Source organism: Trichoderma harzianum (assembly GCF_003025095.1).
Source record: "Trichoderma harzianum CBS 226.95 unplaced genomic scaffold M431scaffold_2, whole genome shotgun sequence".
Lineage (NCBI taxonomy): Eukaryota > Fungi > Ascomycota > Sordariomycetes > Hypocreales > Hypocreaceae > Trichoderma > Trichoderma harzianum.
Window position 1 is genome coordinate 453,426 of NW_020209250.1, and position 23,563 is coordinate 476,988.

At 50.2% G+C, this 23,563-nt stretch overlaps 10 protein-coding genes across 10 annotated transcripts; 4 read left to right on the forward strand and 6 right to left on the reverse strand.

Moving 5' to 3' along the window:
• Nucleotides 1-262: 262 nt before the first annotated feature.
• M431DRAFT_477821 (hypothetical protein) lies at nt 263-2,767 on the reverse strand (the record flags this gene model as incomplete). The annotated part of the gene is made up of 1 exon (XM_024915612.1): nt 263-2,767. The coding sequence occupies one exon, from the start codon at nt 2,765-2,767 to the stop codon at nt 263-265; it is 2,505 nt and encodes an 834-aa protein (XP_024778302.1).
• An 80-nt stretch (nt 2,768-2,847) lies between these two features.
• On the reverse strand, nt 2,848-3,503 carry M431DRAFT_281561 (hypothetical protein). The gene has a single exon (XM_024914016.1). The coding sequence runs from the start codon at nt 3,309-3,311 to the stop codon at nt 2,928-2,930; it is 384 nt and encodes a 127-aa protein (XP_024778303.1). The 5' UTR covers nt 3,312-3,503; the 3' UTR covers nt 2,848-2,927.
• Nucleotides 3,177-4,097, reverse strand: M431DRAFT_503574 (hypothetical protein). The gene is made up of 2 exons (XM_024918328.1): nt 3,961-4,097; nt 3,177-3,907 (listed from the first exon to the last, which is right to left on the reverse strand). The coding sequence occupies exons 1-2, from the start codon at nt 3,965-3,967 to the stop codon at nt 3,384-3,386; spliced, it is 531 nt and encodes a 176-aa protein (XP_024778304.1). The 5' UTR covers nt 3,968-4,097; the 3' UTR covers nt 3,177-3,383.
• Nucleotides 4,098-4,796: 699 nt separating this feature from the next.
• M431DRAFT_75136 (hypothetical protein) lies at nt 4,797-7,340 on the forward strand (the record flags this gene model as incomplete). Its single annotated transcript, XM_024922308.1, has 2 exons — nt 4,797-5,261; nt 5,394-7,340. 2 exons carry the CDS (start codon nt 4,797-4,799, stop codon nt 7,338-7,340), a joined length of 2,412 nt encoding a protein of 803 aa, XP_024778305.1.
• Nucleotides 7,341-7,626: 286 nt separating this feature from the next.
• M431DRAFT_74996 (hypothetical protein) lies at nt 7,627-8,032 on the reverse strand (the record flags this gene model as incomplete). The annotated part of the gene is made up of 3 exons (XM_024922294.1): nt 7,627-7,658; nt 7,716-7,818; nt 7,883-8,032. Coding segments are annotated over 3 exons (285 nt in total), but the record flags the coding sequence as incomplete, so codon positions are not given.
• A 721-nt stretch (nt 8,033-8,753) lies between these two features.
• On the reverse strand, nt 8,754-11,866 carry M431DRAFT_515812 (hypothetical protein). The gene is made up of 2 exons (XM_024920288.1): nt 11,810-11,866; nt 8,754-11,748 (listed from the first exon to the last, which is right to left on the reverse strand). The coding sequence occupies exons 1-2, from the start codon at nt 11,824-11,826 to the stop codon at nt 8,877-8,879; spliced, it is 2,889 nt and encodes a 962-aa protein (XP_024778307.1). The 5' UTR covers nt 11,827-11,866; the 3' UTR covers nt 8,754-8,876.
• A 221-nt stretch (nt 11,867-12,087) lies between these two features.
• Nucleotides 12,088-13,488, forward strand: M431DRAFT_503578 (hypothetical protein). Its single transcript, XM_024918329.1, has 5 exons — nt 12,088-12,221; nt 12,273-12,514; nt 12,580-13,002; nt 13,061-13,210; nt 13,264-13,488. Exons 1-5 carry the CDS (start codon nt 12,160-12,162, stop codon nt 13,344-13,346), a joined length of 960 nt encoding a protein of 319 aa, XP_024778308.1. The 5' UTR covers nt 12,088-12,159; the 3' UTR covers nt 13,347-13,488.
• Nucleotides 13,489-13,853: 365 nt separating this feature from the next.
• On the forward strand, nt 13,854-14,724 carry M431DRAFT_74723 (hypothetical protein; the record flags this gene model as incomplete). The annotated part of the gene is made up of 2 exons (XM_024922257.1): nt 13,854-14,237; nt 14,314-14,724. The coding sequence occupies 2 exons, from the start codon at nt 13,854-13,856 to the stop codon at nt 14,722-14,724; spliced, it is 795 nt and encodes a 264-aa protein (XP_024778309.1).
• Nucleotides 14,725-16,725: 2,001 nt separating this feature from the next.
• M431DRAFT_490246 (hypothetical protein) lies at nt 16,726-20,484 on the forward strand (the record flags this gene model as incomplete). Its single annotated transcript, XM_024916780.1, has 2 exons — nt 16,726-20,182; nt 20,249-20,484. The coding sequence occupies 2 exons, from the start codon at nt 16,726-16,728 to the stop codon at nt 20,482-20,484; spliced, it is 3,693 nt and encodes a 1,230-aa protein (XP_024778310.1).
• A 2,603-nt stretch (nt 20,485-23,087) lies between these two features.
• M431DRAFT_490247 (hypothetical protein) lies at nt 23,088-23,255 on the reverse strand (the record flags this gene model as incomplete). The annotated part of the gene is made up of 1 exon (XM_024916781.1): nt 23,088-23,255. One exon carries the CDS (start codon nt 23,253-23,255, stop codon nt 23,088-23,090), a length of 168 nt encoding a protein of 55 aa, XP_024778311.1.
• Between the last annotated feature and the right edge of the window lie 308 nt (nt 23,256-23,563).

Here is a 23,563-nt window from a genome sequence, read left to right on the forward strand (position 1 = left end):
TGAAACCTAAAAACAATTTCCCTGTTGAATCCAACAATTGACTTATCCATCGCGCCTATGAAATCTGCCATTGCTAGCGTTGCAATGATCTCCCTTCACCAAGCTTTACAAAGCAAAGAAGTGCTGTTTTTAACGTACATTTGTCATGGTACAGACATGTTGTGCCTCTCCTCATCCATCACCATCAAACACCCTTTTCTTTCCTAAATAACAAGATCACACTACCCCTTTCTCCCAGCCATAATCACAAAACGCCTTTAGTTTAGATCGCACCACCCTCCGGGTCCAACGAGTAGTGCGTATGCGTACTTTTCCTACGAACAGGCAAAGTCGACAAATACGAGTTAACATAAGTAAGATGGTCTCCAAGACTCATAGCCAACCGCCTTAACTCACTCCTAACTTCTTCAGGCGAAGCCTGTCCCAGCATGGCATTCGGCATAGGAGCCGCCGGGAGAGGAGGAAGCGGAGCCTCAAAGTGCCGCATAGCAGGGCGAGGACGCGGAAGAGGCGGAGATTGGCTGTGCGGAGACCGGCTACGCGGCGAGTATTCTCTCTGCGACGACGCATATTGCGACGGTGCGTACTGAGGCGTGCTTGGGGCGGGAGCTGGTTCTGGAGGTAGCTCAGGATCCATATCGGCGAAGTCGCTCAGAGAGTAGGGCCGGCCTTCGTTGAACACGGCAGTGTTGGGCTCTCTGCTAATATGAGAATCATCATGCTTCGACTCTTCATCCAACGAGAGGTCGGGGATACTTGTGAGCACGTGTGCATACTCAGAGTCATCTGAGATGTAAATCGAGGGCTCTCGGTTCGTAGCATTCATGACGTAGAGCGAAGCGTGCTTCTCCAGTTCAAACGGGTTCCCGCCCCCAATCTCCGAGCCGCTAATAGAGCCGACATCAGAATGAGATGTCGAAGGGCGTGTAAAGTCCGTCGATGAGTCGGCGAAACTCATGTCGAGATCTATCAAACTCCCCACAGACGCACGATGGTCGGCCGAGGCAGTCTGCGAAAGTTCGCTGAGACTAGCAGTATGTTGATAAGGCGGTTCGGTGGCGGCGTGGTGAACAAGTGCAGGTCGGCCGTCATCTGGCGGGGGAAGATTGTTGGTGAAGGGGAATTTGAATTCCTGCGGATCGGCAGACACAGGCGCCGCCATTGAGGGAAATTTCCAATCCTGAGTACGCCTGTTGTCTTTGAGATCAATTGGGTCGCTCATCGGTCCCCTGACGAAGCTTGCATCATCAAAATCATAATCCAAAGATGCATGCGAATCGATATTGCTGGGCTTGATAGTGTCCAGGTCGACAAACTGCGACAGCTCTCCACCGTGAAGCGATACGTCCAGATCAATCAGGGATTCTCTGACATCTGGCGTAGGTGCGGTCTCGTCTCGGAGAGGTAGATCCGATATAGGGGCCTGGAACGGTTGGCTATAATATGCCCTCGAGTTTTCTTCATAGGTAGATATGGTATTCGGATCAAAAATTTTCTCCAACGGTGCTTTCACCGAAGGAAGATGGGGTGGAGGCCTCCTTCGCGACTTGGGCTTTTGTGGACGAGACGTTTCATCATAGCCTTCTGGATTGAATTCCACCTTTGACCCATACACATCGTAGACATCTTGGGCATCGCCTTGGTCGAGGACTTGTTGGTCAAAGGCCGCAGTCGTACTGAAATTCCACTCGTCGTTGGAGATTGCGGCTGAGAGATCAGCCAAGCCCTGGGCGCCACCGGCAGAGAAGAGCGACCTCCGATCTCCTCCCTGAGCCTCCCACAATTTGAAGGCTCGAACCAGATGAACGAGAGAAGAGGTCGGATGCGACTCTTCCGTATTGCGGACATATCTGTGGAGCTGTACTTGCTCAATCGTTGGTCGCTTTGCGGCGTCGTGCTGAAGGCAGTAGGACACCAAATCTCTCAGGCCGGCTGAATATTGATCACCCTCGAGCCGAGGCGTATGATGCTTCAGATGCGACCCCAGCCTCGAGAAGTCAATTCCAGCAGTGACATTTGGTGGCAAACCAGATGCAATTTCATACACCATGGCACCAAAAGCCCAAATGTCGACCTCTGTTCCATATGATGCATCCTTGTCGAAAAGCTCAGGCGCCATCCAGTGAGGAGTTCCAATAAAGGTTGTCCGCTTGTCAACCTTTGTTTCGATCACACCGGCAACGCCAAAGTCACACAGCTGTACATCACCAGTCTCGGTGACCAGGACATTGGCACACTTGAGATCGCGATGGATGATGCCTTGACCGTGGACCCAATGAATGGCCTCGGCAACTTCACGTACAATGGGAATGATCCATTTCTCCAACAATCCGCCGGGGGCTGTTGGCCTCATGAGCGTAGCAACGCTCCCTCCGGCGCAATACTCGGTCACCATCCACATGGACTGGCCAACTGGCAGCGCCTCGATAACATGGTTGATGTTCTTGGCCCCGCTGTCGCTCAGCAACTGCAGGGCATTGATCTCCTTGAGCAGGTCGCTGTAAGTGTCGGCCAGCTTGGGATTCAGCGTGTCGCTCTCCTCAATGTCGATGATCTTGACGGCAACCAACTGGCCGGTCTTCATGGCGGTCGCTTTGTAAACCCGACCAAAACTTCCCTTGCCGACGAGCTCTTGAAGCTCATACTGCGGGGCTTGCTTGCCGGCCTTTGTGCAGCTCTCAAAGACGGCATTTTGCATCTTTTTTGCATCTTCGAGAGCCTTTTGCTTTGTGACGGACACGTCGGGCCATCTCACCTGGAGGGACATTTTTGCGTCGGGCCTCTAATGGCTGGATATGGCGTTGTTGTCATGGACTGGACTGGATGTTTTCGTGGTTTGTATGATCTCGTATGAAGAGAATACAAACGCTCTGCTCTGCTCAGCTCACTCGTGAAGAGAATGGTTTAGGTTCTTCAGAGCCATCTCTTCATGCAGCTTCACCAGCCCCAGATGAAATGAATGTCGTGGATGAAAATGATTCGTCTCGAGAGAAGATGTAAAGATCAAATGAGATGCCTGACATTGAAGTCCAAGGGAGAGGCGCAGCGCTTAGGCGGGGTTTAGCCGCGTGAAGCCTCAGCCATTCGTTTGTTTGGCTGGCGCAACGCGGTGCCAATTTTAGCCTCCTCGGAATGTCATCGTTATCTGTAACAAATAAGAATAAGCACAAGACACGCGAGAGAGAAAGAAGTCTATCGGATATTTCTATTGCCAATATTCGAAGCAGGATTGAGCCATCAAATGAAAAGAGAAGAGAAGAAAAGGGAATCCCATTAATACAGCGCTTTGCCTTGCAACGAGGAGCAAGCATACATGTAATTTCTTTCCCCCGCCTTGCTGAGACGCTGACAAGATGACATGCATTGCATTTGCCCACCTACTTCTATGATGACGCCGGACTCTCCTTCATCAGATTCACAATCTTGCCGTGAAACGTTGTCCAGTTTTGGCTGCACATATTCTTCACCGTGCCAACCAGCAGTCTAGATGCCTTGATCAGAACATCCTCGACGAGCTCTATCCCGCCGCTCTCATTCTCTCTCACCGTCCAGACTGTCTCCATCACCACATTGAGCGGGCTGTACAGCCTTACGAAAACGCCCTTTTCCAAGTTCACAAACTCATTTGTGCTCTCAACATTAGAGTCCCACAGCCCAGCAGGGAGCGTGTGCACCTTATCCGTCACAGAGTAGTACTCAGGCTCCCCTATTGCGACAAGCCCTCTGTTGGCTGGGATAGTTGGCGACTCAACCTTTGATGGCTTAGGAATGGGCTCGAACTTGACCATGTGAGGATCACACTGCATGTGAAGATTGTGATTTTGTATGATTTCTAGGGCTCTGGCACTTGTGATTCCCGCGGGCAGAGTTGTTACATTCTGCAGCGTCGCAGTTGTGTTGAGCCACGCTACAAGAGTGTCAGTGCATTCCGCACCCATTCGATGGCAGTTGAGGACTCACAGCTCATGATTGCTGGATATAACTAAATAATGATAATTGAAATCGGGTTTGTAAGGTTCAAGGGCACTGCTCAAGACAAAGAAATAAATACTTAGGTATGCTAATGGTGTTGACGCCTCTCAGGAGATGTAAAGTATATGGCGAGGAAGATGAGACGGCGAGGCGCGGCGGGTACTTGTAGAAACCCGAGAGCTGCGACGTCTCACAAAGTACCGACCGTTATATAAGGGTGACGGTGACGAAGCCCAGATATGTTCCAGATACGCTAGTCAGCTGAAACAAGGAACACGAGGGCGTATCTCGAAATAAGCTCTCGGGCATCATATCATAGCGCTGAATAAGGAGTGCACTTGAAAAGTCTTAACTAACAAGCAGCGTCATCAACTATCTCTTGGGGATTCGGGTTATCAGCAACCCCAACACGGGACATCTTTTACACCGCGGGCATTCTCAGGCGACGCTCCAACAAAGGAAGGCCTTGATAGCTGCAAATTGATATTCTAAATATTTTGAGTGTTTTTACTAGCCGAATATTATTTCAGCTTACTTTATCTGCATTTACAGCAGTATTTTTCTGTTCAAAGACCCAATCCAATTGACTTGATCTACTCCATCTCCAAATTCTGTTTGAATCAATATTCCAAGTCCAAAAATAGAATAATCCGGCGTTATGTAATCTTCGCACCCCGCCATTAAGCATCCACGTGACTACGTGAAGTCATTACTCAAGCCATTACGCGAGTTCGTGTGCAGACGTGTAATAGAACGTTAACGGAGAACCCGTGCAAGCAAGCAGAATCCGGTGCTGTTGTGTCGAAGCTTCAGCATCCGCCATCATGGTCACCTCTACAAAAACCAATCGGATGAATACGCCGAAAAAGGCAGCCGCGGTTTCAAGCTTCAATAAGAAACCTGCCAAGCCCAACGCCAGCATCCTAAGCTTCTTCCAGAAGACGGCGAAAACAGAAGATTCGCTTTTTGTTGGCGCGGTACCTGCGGAATCGGCCGACAAGGATGACTTATATGGTCGTGACGATGGAAATCGATTCAATGAGGTTGAAGCTCCGAATAAGAAGAGAAGGGTCGGCAAAGATTCTGTCCAACCAATGGCGGAGAAGAAAGCGGCGGACGCATTAGAAGCGTCTTCTCATGATAGCACAATAAAGCCGATAAACCCTGAAAACGGAGACGAGCCAAAGAAACCTAGACCTCGGATCAAGACGCCCTTTGTCATGGATTCTGACAGTGAAGATGACGATGTTGATGACAACGACCACAACGACAACAACAATTCCAAGCCTGTCACACCGCCGCAAGCTAAGGATGCCAACACTGCTGCTCCGTCACCTCCATCCGCTCAGCCGGAACCATCCAGCGAGGCCGCGGAAGTCCAGGATGCCAATGTCAAGTATGAACCGCCGCCGCTGCTCGAGCAAGAAACCTCGACCGATATTCAATTTAACCAACTGGGGGACTTCGCTGACTTGGACGATTTCGAAATAGACGAGTTTGAAGGGGAAGAGATGCGGGAAATGCGCTTCATGCGAGAGCAGGCCCGGCTTGAAGCCCAAGAGGCCGGGGTTCCTGGCGACGACCTCGACGATCTTTTGGATAACCATGCCATGGTAGGAAACTGCCCACTTTGTGGAGGCAGCTTGCTCGGCATATCTCCAGACGAAGCTACACGACATGTCAATTCATGCCTCGATGGCAATCCCATTCCGCTGCCTACGAAAGAAGACGCCGCGCCAAAGGATGTTGCTCGGGTAGAGGCCATGGAAATTAGCAAAAGATTTGCTCGAGCTGCCGTCCCCAGACCTGGCCAGGCAAATCCTTTTGAGATCAATACTGAGAAAACGACCAAGAGTGCTTTTTCTAAGCTTATGTCTGGAAATGCGGAAGATTCAGCTTGGGCTACGGCGGCGGCGGCAGAAACTGCGTCTCGGGGCCGGCCTGCATACGAACGGACATGTCCATTTTATAAAATCATGCCGGGATTCTCAATATGCGTCGACGCATTCCGCTATGGCGCTGTTGAAGGATGTCAGGCCTACTTCTTGAGCCACTTTCACAGCGACCATTACATCGGCCTTACCGCAAACTGGCGACACGGCCCAATCTATTGCAGCAAGGTAACCGGCAGCTTGGTCAAACAACAGCTCCGAACTGCGGCCAAATGGGTTGTTGAACTGGAATTTGAGAAACCCTACGACGTTCCCGGGACTGAGGGCGCAACCGTTACCATGATGCCTGCCAATCATTGTCCTGGGAGCTCTCTATTTCTCTTCCAAAAATCGTTTGGCAATGGGCCAAACAAGCGAGCAAAGAGAATATTGCATTGCGGCGATTTTCGGGCTTGCCCAGAGCACGTACAGCATCCCTTACTCAGACCCGATGTAATAGATTCAATATCGGGTAAATCAAGACAGCAGCGGATTGACATTTGCTATCTTGACACGACGTATTTAAATCCACGATACTCTTTCCCTCCTCAGGGGGATGTCATCCAAGCCTGTGCAGACCTGTGCGGATCCATGTCGGCTGATCCCAACTGCGCTGATGATGTCTGGCAGAGGTCTGAGAAGTCTGCCGAGACAGGGACCATGAGCAAATACTTTCAAAGCGACAAACATTCGGAAGATGGTGCCAAATCAAAGGCAAAGTCCAGGCCTAAACAGCGCCTTCTGGTCATATGCGGTACTTATTCCATCGGCAAGGAGAGAATTTGCGTAGCCATAGCCAAAGCCCTTGGCTCCAAGATTTTTGCATCCCCGGGGAAAATAAAGATATGCAAGCAGCTCGACGATCCAGAATTGACCTCGCTGCTGACGTCTGATCCCGTCGAAGCCCAAGTCCATATGCAAATGCTCATGGAGATTCGCGCAGAAACGCTGCAAGAGTATCTGGACAGCTACAGGCCGCATTTCAGCCGCATTGTTGGCTTCCGTCCCAGCGGCTGGAACTTTCGGCCTGGAAACGGCAAGGCTATCGGGGCCAATACACCGCCAAGTAGCATATCGACCCAGCAGCTTCTTCATGGGAAAGGGTGGAGGACAAGATTCGGAGTGAAGGACCTTGTGGCTCAGAGGGGTAGCACGAAGGAGGCCATGTGTTTTGGCGTTCCTTATTCCGAGCATAGCAGTTTTCGGGAGCTGGCCATGTTTGTCATGAGTTTACGCATCGATAAAGTTATACCTACTGTCAACGTTGGCAGCGATCAGTCGAGAAAGAGGATGAAGGGTTGGATAGATAGATGGATGACTGAGAGGAGAAAGGGAGGGTTGGTGAGACCGTTGATTGAGGGAGAAGATGACGAGCATAAAAACGTCTCCCAGCTGTGGCAAGGCAAAGCTGGCGAAGGAGGTGGAGCCTGGTGGTAGATCTTGATCCAAAATAAAGCAGTTGGATATTATAAAGCTTTTATTAAAACGTCCAAAGTGATGCTGGTGAGAAAACCGGCGGTCCGTTGCCCATGCCATGAGAAACGCCAAATGACTGCTTTATATCTGCAACAAGCCCCAGTGACCATCCATCATATGTAAATTCCATCACACTCCGATGCTCCGATCCAGGAATACAGGTGTTTAATTTTTTTGTTCTTCTTTCCCTTCTATCTCAAGCAATAGTAAAATACCTCTTCCTTGGCTAGTAACCACATGTCATCCGTTATTTCGCTTTCGCCTGCTGTGCAGCAGCTTCTATAGGACACAGTTAGTCTTTGCTACGTGATATTCCCCCCAACACCTAGATCTTACCTCTTCGAGTAGCATCCTCCAATAGTTGAGTATCAACCGACGCCGCAGGAAGGTGAACATATCGCACAACGGAACCACGAATGAAGACGTTCTTGACGGAGCTCTACAAAGATTCGTCAGTCGGTCATACTACTCCAACAGAGAAGAACCCTAAGTAAGCTTCATACCAAGTGAGGGTACTTGAGCTCCTCTACTACTTGGATGTCATCGAGCTTGATGTTGAGGTACTGGTCCACGCTTTTCAGAATGCCCTTGAGCTGGATGTCGTTTTTGAGCTCCACGGTGACCTCATGGTCGATGAGCGTCTTGAAGAAACTATCCCAATGAATCAGCGTCCATTCTCTCTACCACTTGCTACTGATACTAGATCATATATCAATATAGCATTGCGGGGGGGGGAAGACGTACCTAAAGAAGAGCATGATAACAGAATTCGGATTTCAGCTACCCTTCTCAAGCTATGTCCCAGGCAGCGGGGTGAATTTTCGAGGTCCAGAAAAAGACGTTTCAGCTCAAATGCGGTGCTCAGAACGACGATGTGCAGCGTTAAAGGTTATGACAGAGGTTCGAATTGTTGTGGATTTTAATGAGGATTTTCGGGAGGGCGTTGGATATCTTTTGAGGTCGCTTTTCATGGGTGAAATTGTCACGACTCATGATGAGCGATTGTCCCCACGCCAAGTTGGCACTGAATGAGGTGTTGAGCGATTGGGGTCACGTGATGCTGGATTTGGCTGCTTTTTGGGCGAGACAAGATGGAGCTTCAATGCATGGAGACTGACAAGAGACAATTCTGCTGGCTACTTTAAAAGACGAGAAGTGAATTTATTAAGTCATTTAAGAGAGTTACTCCAACATTTAATTTATTGTTATCATTGAAGCTGGAGCCACGGGGTGTGTGCAAATGAAGAGAAACTTGTGAGTGCGAGAGCTATAATGATCAGGTATCATGACAATATTGGAAAGGAAGGCTACAGAAGAGAAAATACACAATCAATTCATCGGTCAATGTACATACATACACTTAAATTGCAAAATGACTTCTTTAATTATTCGAATCCTAATCCAGAATGACTCCTAAACCCGCACCATGGCAGGACATCACCAGTGAATCTATATATGCAATGCTACTCCTTTCACACCACCAACATCCGTTTTCCTTTAAGCAACATGTACAAACGCTCGCTTCTTGGCGCTGCGCTCTTTGTTCTCCTCCTCCCACGTCTCATCAACGTACTCCTTGACGCTCTTGTCCCGAATCTGCATGCCCACCACCTTGAGCGCAGCAATGTTGACTCCCATCTCATCCTTCTGCTTCTTCAGGGCTGCTCTCAGGTTGGTCCGGATTCCATCCATCATGACCTTCATCGTCCGGCTGGCCACAATCTGCTTGTGGTGCGTCTTCAGCATGAAGAACAGAATTCGGCATGTAAGAGGAATGTTCATCGACCGCATGGCGAAGATGTTGATGAACGTAAACAGGATGGGAACCGATGCAAACGGAAGCACCAGCAGAGCGTCGTGTAGAGCGGAAGCCTTGATGCGCTGGAGCACAGACATGACGTAGGCCTCGGCGGTGATGTTACCCAGGGCAAGGAAAACCGGGTTGCGCTGCGGAGGCATGGCGTGAGGATTCGTGAGCTTTGCCTCCTCGTATTCCTTTAGCAGGTTCAAGTCCGCCATGCCCATCTCCAGGGCCTCTGCTATTCTCTCACCAGCCATCAACGTCTCCGTGGTCTGCTTTCCCGCGGCGGCAACCTCGCCATTCTCGTCGCCCCCTTCAGGGTCCTTCTCCAGAGAAGCCGTCAAAGTACTCTCGTACAACTCTTCCATTTCCTTTTCCCGTTCTTCTTCCAGGAAAATCTGCTCGTCCGTCTCGTCCCATACGCGAATGCTCTTGTCGTGACTGGCGGTGACGAGGAAGTTTCCGCTGTGGCTCATGGCTATGGACCAAATCTCACCGTGGTGACCATCTAGCCTCTGAATTTGCTCAAACTTGTCTCCATCCCAGTATCGAATGGTTCGATCTTTGCCACTGCTGAAGAAGTGATGCCCGTTGCCATCGGAGTTGTGGGGAACAAAGGCCACTTGCAGGATACTGTCTTGGTGCCCAAACAAGGCTTTGTGGCAGTCACCAAAGTCGAGACCCCAGATTCTAATGTTTTTGTCTGCTGAACTGGTAACAATGAGCTTGCTATCGTACGAGATATCCATGCTCAGCACAGGTAATTTGTGTCCGTAAAGGTTGAGGTATAGTTTGAGTGAGTCCACAAAGAAAACCTTGACCGTGCTGTCGAGAAGTGATACTGCCAGTAATCTGGCATCGGGTGAAAACCGAAGGCTGAGAATATCATCGGAAACCTTGAGTGTCCTAGACTGCACCAGCTTGAGCTTGGGAGTCGTTCTTTTTGTTCCCAAAACCTGTTCCTGCACAATCTTAAAGTCCCAGAATTTGGCACTCTTGTCGGCGCTTCCAGACACGACGGATCGGCCATCGGGGTGAACTTGCAACGCCCAGATGGCTCCCTCATGAGCCTCGACGCTGTCCAGGAGAGAGGCCGAGGCAACATCAAATAGCTGCAGTTCGCCGTTCTTTGTACCCACGACGACGACCTTGTCTCCAGGAAGGAATGCACAGCAAAGAGCATACCCACACTCAAAAGTTCGGATACACGTCTGGGTCTTGATGTTCCAAATCTTCAACAAACCGTTGGATGCTGATGCCAGCATCTTGTCATCTGAGCTTAGTGACAGGGCTCGTATATCAGCTCTGTGTCCAGGAATCTCGACTGAAAATGCTTTGGTGTAGTCTGGGATATCGTCCTTTGACTTCTTTTCGCTCTTCTCTTTGGGCTGAACATTGTAGTACTCCAGCTGATTGTTAGTAGTTCCCACCACTAGATGGATTTGCTTTTGGCCAGCTGGCACAGCCCAATCCATCGAACGGACCTTGCCGCCTGTTCTTAAGATGACGAATTGAACAAATACATCGCTAATGTCTGCTTTTGACACGTCTTCCTGTGCATCATCCCCATTCTCCATGTCGGCGTCGTCGTTTTTGGCATCCTTTTGCTTTTCTCGTCTTCGCCGTCTCTTTCGGGCAAGACCCTTTTTGACTTCAGATTCTGATCTAATGCGCCATATGTCGACGCTCTTGTCTGAACCATGGACGGCGAAATAGTCACGCTGAGGGTGGAAAATAACTTCAGTTGCTCGGTCTTTGTTTTGTCGAAACAGAGTTCCCCGGTCTTGCAGAAACTGCGCAGAGGCGTTCACCTCTACCCGCTGGGCAGTCGAGGCCAGTCCCTCAGAATCCAATGACCACACTTTCATCTCTCCATCGTTGCCTGCCGTGATGCAACCGCTCAGGTCTGGAGACACGCCGAGGGCCCAGCACTCGCCATTCGTTTGCGAGATGTGTGTTTCGATGCAGTGCCTTGACGACAGATCCCAGAGCTTGAGAAGAGAGTCTTTGCCAGTCGACAAAAGAAACCCGTCAGGCGCATCTTCGCCGTTGAGTATCATGGCTTTGTTGCCATCTTCGTCGCTCACTTGGGATTCGGGTTCCAAGAATCGGAGTCCTGTGATCTGGTCTTTGTGTCCGCGCAGTTTGAACTGTCCCACTTCAGCGACAAGGTCCCAGACAATGATGTCGGTGTCTTTGGAGCCGCTGGCAAGTCGCACTCCAGATTTGTCAAAGACGAGATGCGTAATGGCGGATTTATGCCCATTGAAGTTGACTAGAACAGTGGCGATTTTGCTGTCCCAGATACGAATGCTTCCGTCTTCGTATCCCACAGCAAACATGTCTTTGTCCACGCCGCTCTGCGCAATGGCAGTGACGGGGTACGAACATCTTTCATCTCTCCATCGGCCTGTCAATTCACCCTTTTTGATGTCCCAACACAAGACTTCTTCGTTTGCGGCCGTGATGGCCTGGCCTGCGCCAGTGCCCGTTCGGTCTTTGGATGTCCAGACGAGGTTCGAGGAGCCGGACAGGATTGTGCCAAATGATTTGGCGTGCTCGTACTTGCTGCACCAATTATCAGTATGTTGTCTCGGTCTTAGTTATAAATAGTCCTCAAGTCACTCACAGGTATGATTTGACCATGATTGTCGATGTCAACCTCGAATACTGGCTGTTGTTCTTGCCAAAGGAACTTGCATTTACACGCCCGCTGCTAGCCAATTGCGCGGGTATGGATATTTTTTTTCGAAGCGCTTATCGATAACAGGGATTCGGCTAGGTAGTGCTCCGCTGTGTTACAGTGGCCTGCTTACCTACGATAGCGCTAAAGCTTAGTGCTGTCACGTGGCGAGCTGCCCCCCAAGCTTGACGTCTTCAGCAACGTAGCTCAGCCCCACCACGGGGGTCGGAGTCGTCAACCAGCTCCAAGACGATCCGGAGAGACACACCAGCAGTTGCCACGACAGAGCCGCCACGATGCTTCTTCTCGACTACCAGAACGCCCTCATTCAGTCGGTGCTTACCGAACGATTCTCCGGGTACGAAATGGCCCATTGCCCTGAGGATGAGCCCAGCTGACTGCGGCATAGTGCCCCGCCCGTACACATCGACCAGACCGTATCCGACTTCGACGGCGTGACATTCCACATCTCGACTCCTGAGGTCAAGACAAAGATTCTACTCTCCATCCAGATCCGCTGCTTCAAGGACTTGGCCAAATACGGTGCGGAGCAGGTTCTCCAGCGCGAATACGGCCAGTATGTTGTTCCGGTTGAGCCCGGCTACGACTTCTCGGTGCTGGTTGATCTAGAGAACCTGCCCGAGTCCAAGGGTAGGCCATTGCGAATCACAGAAACATTCTTTCGTCTCGGTCATCAAGCTTACTCGGGAACATAGAGGAACGCGACGCGTTGGCGATGCAGTTCGCCCTGTTGAAGCGCCACGCAATGGCTGCGCCGTTCGAGGAAGCATACCAGGAGCACTATACGCTGAAAGAGGAGGCATCCAAATTTAGCTCGGAAGATGCCCCCAAGGGCGTGATGGAAGGCGGCGAGGTCAAGGCTATCCACTACCGAGAGGAGGAGGCCATTTACATCAAGGCTAGTCACGACCGTGTCACAGTCATCTTCAGCACAATCTTCCGTGAGGAAACCGACAGGGTGTACGGAAAGGTCTTTATCCAGGAGTTTGTCGATGCACGAAGACGAGCCATTCAGAATGCACCCCAGGTGCTGTTCAGAAACGACCCCCCGCTTGAGCTGCAGGGCGTCCCCGGCGTGCGAGATACTGGATCTGGAGAAATTGGATACGTCACATTCGGTAAGTGCAGGATGGGCCATCAAACTACTATAGACTTGGTTGTGCTAACTCGTCCAAGTCCTCTTCCCAAGGCACCTCACCCCCCAGAAGATGGCGTCTGTCATCTCCCACATTCAGACTTTCCGAGACAACTTCCACTACCACATCAAGGCTTCAAAGGCATACATCCACTCCCGAATGAGGAAGCGAACCGCAGACTTCCTGCAAGGTGAGTCCAATACGGCATGCGTCTATGTGATTAGTGTACTGACAACTGCAAAGTGTTGCGACGCGCACGCCCAGAGAACGAGGAAAAGGAACGGAAGACGGCCAGTGGCAGGACATTCAAGGTGCAGGGCAGCTAAAGAGAAGAGTAGAGCTTCATACCTCTTTTCCCTCTCCGGCCAATTGTAGATTTAGGTATGGCATGTTGAGTAGATGTAGCCTCTCGTTAGAGCAGGGGGTTAGTTTTGAGGTTTGTGACTTATTGGCAGGTGTAGATGAATTTTATGATGGGAAACATATAGCCATGACTCCTTTTTCCTAAAATCCGGCAATATTCTTGCAATTTGCTTTACGCAAAATTCTCAGTCTTATTTTCCAAGGCAGACTGCAATAAATGATATGCCGTTAGATATCATTTGCCAGCTCTGTTCTTTGTTCTCCGCAGCAGACGTCTTTACAGTCTTGCTGATACTCGTTCGATGTCACTGCGGAGAACTCGCTGCGCGGCACAGTTACAGCGAACACGCCACTATAAAACCAGTCCATGATTTTGCGTACTGTGGAACATACATTAGACTAGCGGCCAGCCTCATATCTCGGCCTGCCGTTCAAAACTCAGCACAGTCGACCTACTGGTCGCAAATACGATGGTATGGCCATTTCGAGCCTCAGCACCCGACAAGCGCGCAGGCGATGACGATCAGCCCAAGAAGCGGCCCGTCTCATGGCCGGATTCCCTGGGCACAGGAGATTCGAGTCCGCTAGCAGCCGCCAAAGAATGGGCACCCGTGGTTGGGTTCTCCCTGGTAGGCCTCGCGGCGCTGCAGCTCTATGCGAATTACCTGCGCCGGATCCCAGGCGCTGCCTACGTGCGGCCCAATTTCTTTCGCAATAGGAGCTTGTTTGGCAGGGTGACGAGCGTTGGCGACGGCGATAACTTTCACCTGTTCCACACGCCGGGGGGGAGGGCCGTGGGCTGGGGATGGCTGAGAAAGGTCCCTGAGACGAGAAAAGAGCTCAAGGGACGAACTGTGAGGACCATCTCTTTTTCTTTCTCCCTTGCTTCTATCAAGAAGATGTGATTGCTAACCTAGAGCGTGATCATAGATACCCATTCGCATTGCTGCGATTGATGCGCCAGAGGGAGCGCACTTTGGAAACCCAGCTCAGCCCTACTCAGACGAGGCCCTGCAGTGGCTTCGCAACTACATCTTGAACCGAAACGTGCGTGCGTACATTTACAAGACGGACCAGTACCAGCGGATCGTGGCGACCGTCTACGTGCGCCGGTTTCTGCTGCGCAAGAATGTCGGCCTGGAGATGATCAAGAGCGGGCTGGCCACCGTCTACGAGGCAAAGACTGGCAGCGAATTTGGGGGACTGAAGGAGCGATATGAGAGGGCCGAGGCCAAGGCGAAGAGGAAGCGCAAGGGAATGTGGGCTGGAGATCCCAAGACCTTTGAGAGTCCAAGGGAGTATAAGACAAAGTGGGCGTCGCAGCAAGACAAGGCCCAATGAAGAGTTGAGCAGTTGTTGTTTGTTTTGAGAGAATACAGGTACGAATGAATGATTTCTCAGTTCTGATGTTCTCTTATTTCATTGGCATGGCACAATTTGTCTGGGGCTGTCTATAGAATGAGATGTGGCTACGCAGATGGGAAACATCTGCGGCAGTAGGTGTTTCGTGGTTAGCCCATGGATCTCAAAGGGCATTTCAACCCAATTTTCCCCCCCTCCGCAGGTACTCGCCCCGACGCTCCCGTGCTTTGCAGCGAGATACTGTGTGAAACGGAACGGCGTTCACCAATGGCAGCTTGTTTTTACTCAATGTCATCGGGGGAGGGACGTTGGGCATTCGCATAAACGGGCCTGGACCATTGTTTTCATGGCATGATCAGCAACTGGATCTTGTGTGTTGTATCAATGGCATGCACGGCCTGGGTTTGCAACAGCAAACAAACAATGGTGACATGGGCTGCGGGACCCAAGAGCTACGGCTTCTGAGCGTGATGAGCAATAGGCATGTCGAAGCGATGATTTCAAAGTCCAGCCATGAGTGATCCGTGGATTGTGCGTCTTTCGGATCTCTTCCGGGCCCGTCTCCCAAGACTCCGTAGAACCTTTATAACTGGATCGGCGGAGACTTTGTTTCTGTTTCCATGCAGGTCGTATTATACAGTAGCAGCGTTTCGCATCGTTTGGTGGCCAAGCAAGAGTGGACCGACGCTCTGTGCTGTGCCCCTGACATGATGCAACGACGCATTCCGCGAATAGGAATCCCGCGTGGACAAGAGCCGTGCTCCGATGCATCTCACAGTCGCAAACGCTGCCAGGGGTGTTCCGGTAAAAGGCTTGCCATCTGCCCATTTTTTCTCTCTTGAAAAATAATAATAGAAGAGCCTTACTTGTAGCGTCTCATGCCGTCGGTGGAGAGGCATCATTAGCCCTGTTCATTTTGTTTCGAGGCTCACTAACAAAGCCTCTGTCACTCTTTTCTTCACCCCGTGTTGTCTTTCTTTGTGCCCTCGTTTCAAGACTGACAACAGCTCACGATCCATTCACTTGATCCGGCCGAGTTTAGTCATACATATTGCATTGTACTCTCTCGACTCCTTGCTAGTTGCCGCTAAATCATCAGACTGTCGCACGAAGCTCTATCGCACCAACGGTCCAGGTCGTATTACAGCACGGGACCTTGTACAGCAGTGTGATATTTTAGTGAGGCTGAGCACAAAGTACGTGTGCTGGTGAGAGTCTCTCAGGCCGAATCGATCTCGTCGCGCACAAATCTCGCTTCGCTCCCGACCAGCAACCACACCGCTCGACAGCATCAACTTTGGGCTGCTTCTCTGCCCAAGCAGTGTAACCTCAGGCAAGTCTAACCACTGGAAGCCATTCGCACTGCACTGGAGCGTTCCTGATTTCAGCGCCTCTCCCGCCTAGAGCCACTAACCTTATAAGGCTTAGCCGCCCTGGCCAAGTCAGAGTGAAGAGCAACAAGAGCAATTTCGCGCATTCCTTGCTTTTCCTTCTCGAGCCCAACCAGCAGCCACTTTCGTCCTGCTCCATCAAAAATCCAGTCCAATTGCCCCCATCACCAAACTCATCGCAGGCGACGAGACACTGCCCGAGCATTTCCTAATTCGCGCGCTGCTTCGGCTTCAAGATTCATTGTTACGCTCGTTTCCCTCTCGATCGATACCCAGTCCAGCCGTTATTTATCCATTTTATTTTTAATTCTGCCTCCCTGTCGAGTCGACTTTGCCGCCCAGCCAGCCATCGAATTGATTACATTACTCGTAATTCACCACGCACGCAAACCTAGACGCCGTGATGCGATAGCCTCAACCCGCGCCCTCAGTTCTGTCTACACCTGAAATGACCATTAGAACATCATCGATTCCGACGTTTCCATCATCCTTCGCGTCGTCTGTCGCTCCGAATCTGCGCCGCTCCGCCTTCTAGAACTTCGTCATCATTTCGAATTATCATCTCTCCTTAGCGCGCGCCCAAAACAACATGCGATTATCCTCACAACGACGCCGGGCGGCGCGACGCCCCCATCCCTTGCGCTCGAGCATTGCGTCGCTAGCAATTATTGCGCCCTCGCTTTCACACGCCTTCAACATCACAGCAGCTCCCTCTGCGAACCTCGATTTTTCCCAGCTGGGGAGCGTAGGCATAGCCGGAGACTTCAATGGAATTTCGCTCTACCAGTTTCAGGAGCAAATCGCACAGCCCCTGAGCACAAATGGCAGCGAATACCTGCTGACACAGTTGCCAAATGGCGCCCTCGCCCCCATTGCCGCAACCGACGCGTCGATTTTGGCCATGTGCTCAGTGACGCTCAAGGATGGTGCCGAGGGCGTCTTGTTGGGTGGTAATTTTACCAGTATGGATGGTATCAAGTCAACGGCCCTCGCCCTCTACAACGCCAACACAACCACGTTTACGCCGCTTGAGGGACTCGAGGGCGAGGTGAATGCACTGCTGTGCGACGATGCCAAGGGAATAGTCTACGTGGGCGGAAACCTTAAGGGGGGTAACTCGACAAATGCTATTGCGTGGAAGGTTGATGGCAACTTCACAAATCTACCTTTTGCTGGCTTCAATGCCCCGGTTAGCTCCATTACAAAGGCATCCAATGGCCATATCATTTTCGGTGGGAGCTTCACTGGCCTGGGCAACGTCACTGCGCCAAACAAGGCGGATGGACAGGCTATCAATCTTTCTACCGCAAATATCTCCGCTGATGGCTCCGCTTCGACCAAGGGCTTCGACGACCCCAAGAATGTCGTCTGTTCTGATGGTCTTGGGGGCTCAGGCAAGACTTGGTTGGCCCAGGACGAGGCTCCTGGCTCTTGGCAGGCCACCTTTGACTTTGGATTTGAGCCCACCAAGCTGCGGTTGTGGAATACGCATCAAGATGGGCGGGGCACAAAAACCTTCCGCTTCGTCGCTTTACCGCTTAACGGCATCATGAACTTTACCTATATCGACCCTGCTACTGGAAAGAACTCGAGCTGCACAAGCGAGTGCCCTTTGAGCCACGACCCCAAGGTTCAGTTCCAAGACTTTCATTTCGTCAATAGAATTGGCATGAATTCTTTCCAAATCGACATTTCAGATTGGTACGGAAAGGGAGCTGGTCTCAATAGTGTGCAACTGTTTGAAGACAACATGTTCTCCTACGCCATCAACACTTTCAACGAGCCAGCGTGCAACATTACCTTCCCTTCCAGCTCCACCGCAACCGGGCCTTGGAAGCAGTCGCCTTCTTTGCAAAGCGATTCAAAGTATCTGACAGCACAGCTTACCGGCCCCATTTCGTCCAAATCAGCATCCGTCGTTTTCGTGCCCAACATCATCGAATCTGGCAACTACTCTATCAACATGTATACCCCAGGCTGCGTTCCCGATGGCTCGTGCCAGACTAGAGGTCGCGTCAATATCACTGGCATCATGTCGAGTGGCACCATTCAATCAAACTTTACGACTTCCATCTACCAGACCAACAACTTTGACAAGTATGATCAGATCTATTTTGGTTATATCGAAAGAACCTCAGACACCTTCAAGCCGAAAGTCACTATGACCGCCCTCGATGGTCAAGACTTGACTGAAATGACCTTTGTTGCTCAAAAAGTCGGCTTCACCCTCCTCAACTCAACTGGAAACCTCAACGGCCTCTTCGACTTTGACCCAAGTCAAGTAAAGATTGACACATCTAGCCTTGACGATTCGGCAGTTAACCAGCTTGGTGCAAGCTTCGATCATAACACGGGCGTCAACTCTCTTGCAACCTCTGGAGATGTCACTTATATCGGCGGCAACTTCACCTCGGATGCGCACCAGAATTTCGTCGCTATCGATACCAGCGGTAAGATCATGCCTCTCAACGGGGGTCTCAACGGCCAAGTGCTGGACATGTATCTCCAAGACACGAAGCTATTCGTAGGCGGAGACTTTACAAACTTGCGATCCAACGGGAAGAGCGGATTGAATCATGTGGCGGTGTATGACACCAAGAGCCAGGCCTGGAGCCCATTGGGTGCAGGCGTCAATGGCAGGGTTGAGCAGGTTGTGGCATTCCAGGTCAACATTAGCGCCGTGACTGAGGATGCCATTGCCCTGACAGGTTCCTTCACCGAGTGTGAGGCCTTTGGCGGCTCTCAAGCACTTTCGGTCAGCGGCTTTGCGGTTTGGGTCTTGTCAAGAGAGAACTGGCTGCAGAATCTGGATGGCCCGACTCCTGACTTTGGTGGTATGCTCACAGCCTCTCAACTGAACCTCACCACTGGCAATTCCCTCTTCGCAGGCTCCATCGAATCTTCACAATTGGAGGCCAATGGTGCCGTGATGCTGGGTGATCAAGGATTGGGTCAATTCCCGGTTCATATCCAGCCGGGTAGTCAATCGACTGGCAACCAGCGACGAGATCTCTCTCAAGAGCCCACGTCCGGTGTTCTCACGGGAGCCTTCTACACCGGAAACAGCAGCAATAGCAACATCACAGTCCTCGCAGGTCACTTCTCCGCTCGGGCTTCCGATGGCTCTACCATTAATAACTTGGTGTTCATCGATGGTGCCAACAACAACTCCGTCAGCGGACTCAAGTCTGGCATATCCTCATCATCCGTCTTCACCAGCGTCGCTTTTCATGGAAGCGTCCTCTTCGCAGGTGGAAATGTCACCGGCAATGTTGACGGTAGCAGCGTCAGCGGACTTATCGCCTACGATGTTGCTTCCAAATCATTCTCCAGCCAGCAACCCGCGTCGCTCCTGGGCGGGAATCAGACACTGTCCGTCGTCACTGTTCGGCCCGACACTTCAGAGATTTACGCAGGCGGCTCATTCGAGAAGGCCGGTGCTCTGGACTGCCCCGGTGTTTGCACATATGATGCCGATACTGCCCAATGGTCAAGACCTGGCAGCACCCTGGCCGGACGAGTCAGCAGCTTCATGTGGTACAGCAAATCTCAACTCATTGCTGGTGGTGATTTGCGTACCAACGGCACCAGCACAGGATTCCTTGCCATGTACGATGCCAACAAGCAGGTTTGGACGGACTTTGCCGGCGCCAGTCAGATCCCCGGCCCCGTCAACGCCATCACTGCCGGCTCGAATGACAACAGTCAGATCTGGATCTCTGGTAACTCACCCAACGGATCTACCTTCATTATGAAGTATGACGGCAAACAGTGGCAGGTCCCTCAGCTGCTACCGCCCGAGGGCAGCGTTGTCCAGAGCTTGCAGGTTTTTACAGTGACTCAGGCCCACGCCAAGTCAAACCTTTTCGATGACCGGGAGGTATTGATGCTCACGGGCTCCATCCCTTTCCCCAATGTCGGAATGGCCTCGGCTGTTATTTACAACGGCACTGACTACCTGCCCTATGCTCTTACCAGCACGGACACTGGGGCCGGAAGCATTGCCAGAGTATTCTCGCAAAAGGACAACTTCTTTACGTCTAGCGGTATGTTTCACTTTTCTCTCTTACCCATTATAGTTTCCCTTTTCTTACTAACATTCTCTGCAACAGGTAAACACCTGCCTCTTGTCTTCGTTGTCCTTATCGGCCTCGCCATCTCGCTGGCACTCATAGTCATCCTCGTCGTTTCAGGAATCGTACTAGATCGCATACGCAAGAAGCGCGAAGGATATACTCCAGCACCAACCTCCATGTATGATCGTGGGAGCGGTATTCAACGGATACCGCCGCGTGAACTACTTGAACAGCTTGAGAGAACCCGGCCTGGGGAAGCACCGCACGTATGAGGCTCCAGCTCTACAGCGTGATAACAATTTTTCAGCATACATATCCGATTCAGCGTCCGGCGTTTGGATAGGAGTTTGGAACATTCTCAAAAGATTTGCAAAAAACATAAAAACAAAAGGAAGGGAAGAAGGTCGAAAAGCCAAAGGAGAGTGACTCGAAACAATGCCGTTACTTTGGGCAAGCAAGTCGATACAAGGAAGTGCCAGACGCTTAATTTTTTCTCAATCGACACGACATCTGGCCATTCTTTCACTTGCGCGAGGACTCTTTTAATATCTTGCTCTTCTTTTAAAGACCTTTCTTTCCCGCCATTACGAGGTTATGACTACTGGTTAATACGTTAACCTATCTCTTTTATTCTTTTTCTTCCCGCATAGACGCCTCTGGGTTTGGACCTTGATACCCAGTTCCAATGCTCTTTTTCTCTCTTTTGACCGTCTTTTTACGGTCTCGTTCAAAATGTATTATATATTTCAAACAGTCTCCGGCACAAAGACTGTTGCGGTTCTATAACGTGGTTTTTTTCTCGTTTCTTTTTGGAATTGGCTGCAGATAGGAGCAGGTTTTGGTTTTGGGGGGATTAGAGGAAGCTGACGTGGAATCAGAAAAGTGGAAGTGTTCCCTCTCGCCGGGACTGGGCATATGGGGATAGAATAGGAGCAGCCTAATCTGAGAGAAGGAGAATCTGGTTGGCAATGATAGAATTATTAAATAGTAATGCGTCTCGCGAGAGGTGTTGAGGATCAATGCTTGAATGTTTGAATGTTTGAAGACTGTTTTGAATTTTGTGAGTAGTGTTGGGCTTGATGATGTGAATGTCGTTAATGTATTTACATCACTGGGCTTATCGAGGGGTGTGTGTTCATTGATTGTTTGGTGAAGACGGTGAGATGTTCTACCAACATTGTCATCTTCTCTGGAAATGTCTGTTTGGAGGTTGCCGTAAAGTTATAGCTTTGTCTCAAGAAGCTTCATTACGAAATGGTTTCTAACACTCCTCTCGTCTTGTATAGACTTTTACTCTGTTTACAGATTTAATTGACACCGCACCAGACGATTGCTATAACAATTTCGAAGATTATGTATTTTATACTACAGAACGGCGTCTGTATACATATCATTAAGCCACATCAATATAGTCGTTTGTGTTCAATAGGTGAGCAAAAGAGCCGTCAATGCCAGTTCCAGGTTTGCTATCCCACATCCCGTGTCTCGATTTGAGAGGGAAAAAAAAGCCGAGATGAGTGGATGAAATGAATGACTTGTCCTAAGTGTTAGGTCTCCGCTAGAGCTGCTGCTACGTTGCTTGAAGCTCTTTGTGACGCCAAGGTATACGAGAAGTTGTATGCTCCATACTGTATGCGCAACTCCTACCATTTCGAGCCCAGTCGCCAAGTCATTTGACATGTGGATGTGGGTTCTGTAGTCGTAGTTCTATCAGGCAATCTCAACCTGAAACAATTAATATAGACACACTCTGCCAATCTGCAAGCCCCAAGTATAGAAACCAAATAGACTACTTTAGAGGCCATGGTAATATAATATCGAAAAGTTGCTAGCAAGGGAAATTTAGTACCCCAGATGAAGCTATTATAGTGCTTTTCGATGATATTAGTCCCTCCCATGGCATATTACTCCAATTCCAAAAAGCTTATGCTGGCGGGTCTTCTTGTCACCAGGGGGTCCAAAAGGGCCAGCACAAAAGGGTCCCCTGGTAAAGATCTAGCGGTTTGGTTCGTAATATCGGCCGTCTGTGCGAATATCTCCGCCAATTTTTAATTAGACAGCGGCAGCTTAGCTGTACTTGGCGTGTAATCCCATTAGGCTTCTCTGTTCTTTTTTTTTTTTTTTTTCCTTCCCCCGGACCTACCGAGGAGGGGGCGAAGCAGTTTTGGAAACTCGAGGCGGAACAGGGATTTGGAGGGGAGGAATTTACTGGGGACGCGCAGTCCGAGATTGATTAATACACAGTATCCATATCCAACAGGGAGGACAACGAGTCGAATACAGCAAGGAGAGTGCTGGATCTGTTTGGATACTCGGCAAAAGGGACGGAAGTTGGGTTTATACAAGAGATACTGTGTCGATGTGTATAAGTTTGTGGATGGGGATGTGTATATTATCCATGGATGTTGTATTATTACCCTGTATCTTATGACGGGAGCCAATGTCCACTTTTCTGATACGTGGGCGATGGAGACGCTGAAATATAGCTGTGATGCAGACATGCGACTTGCATAGATACCTACCAAAAATAGAAAGAAAATCATGAAAAAGAGATTTTGAGATGGAGAAGACCCTGCTAGCAAGCCATGATGTGGAATGAGCTAAAGAATCACAGCGATATGTAAACACTGGTGTTGCTGGATGATGTGGCTTATGGAAAGACTGGTGAGAAAATAAAAGAGAAGACGCGGCCCTGGCTTGGCTTGTTACAGATTATTTTTAGAGTAGCTTAGCCCAACTGAGCAAGTGTTTTGTGTGTGTGTGCTGTGAATCCATGTATAAAACTTCTCTTGGTGTTTCAAGCCGAGGCTCACGCGTGTCTGTCGGGTATTCGATGTTACATGGTTGATACTATTGCCATCCTCATGTTCTTAGCCTAGAATATCATGTATGTGATGCACATAGCAGTTCCGTAGACCACCAAGTATATGATGAATCTGCAGAGACAATTGAGTGATATCGGCATCACCTGTTTCTCGATATGAAATTCATTTGACATCTGCTCCCTGCACTCCCTATTTTTAGCAGCCAGGGGTCTTGTCATTGTCGACCTATCTGCATCAAAGACTGTGTTTCTGCCACAAAGCACACGTTGCCCAAGGTCTCAACCAAAACAATCGAAGATTTGCAACAAAGAGAAAGAGTAAGTAAGAATAAGTAAACACGGCCCGATACAGTGTGCATCAACCGTCTTACTCTATTCCAAGCCCTCCTCTTCTGAAACGGCAAAAATGATGACGGTGGCTGCGCTATGGTGGGCATCTCCCATCAAGGAAGTTCCGCCCGTTTTCTTGTAAGCTCACGTCCCTCCGTCGACATAGCAAAAGTTAGAACCTGAATCGTTAAAATGAA

Bases quoted from the DNA above. Each gene is read 5' to 3' on its own strand.
- M431DRAFT_281561 (XM_024914016.1), bottom strand. From the start codon at position 3,311: ATGCTTGCTCCTCGTTGCAAGGCAAAGCGCTGTATTAATGGGATTCCC.
- M431DRAFT_503578 (XM_024918329.1), top strand. From the start codon at position 12,160: ATGCTTCTTCTCGACTACCAGAACGCCCTCATTCAGTCGGTGCTTACC. The intron at 12,515-12,579 runs GTAGGCCATTGC...TCGGGAACATAG, and splicing joins GAACCTGCCCGAGTCCAAGG to AGGAACGCGACGCGTTGGCG. The intron at 13,211-13,263 runs GTGAGTCCAATA...ACAACTGCAAAG, and splicing joins AACCGCAGACTTCCTGCAAG to TGTTGCGACGCGCACGCCCA.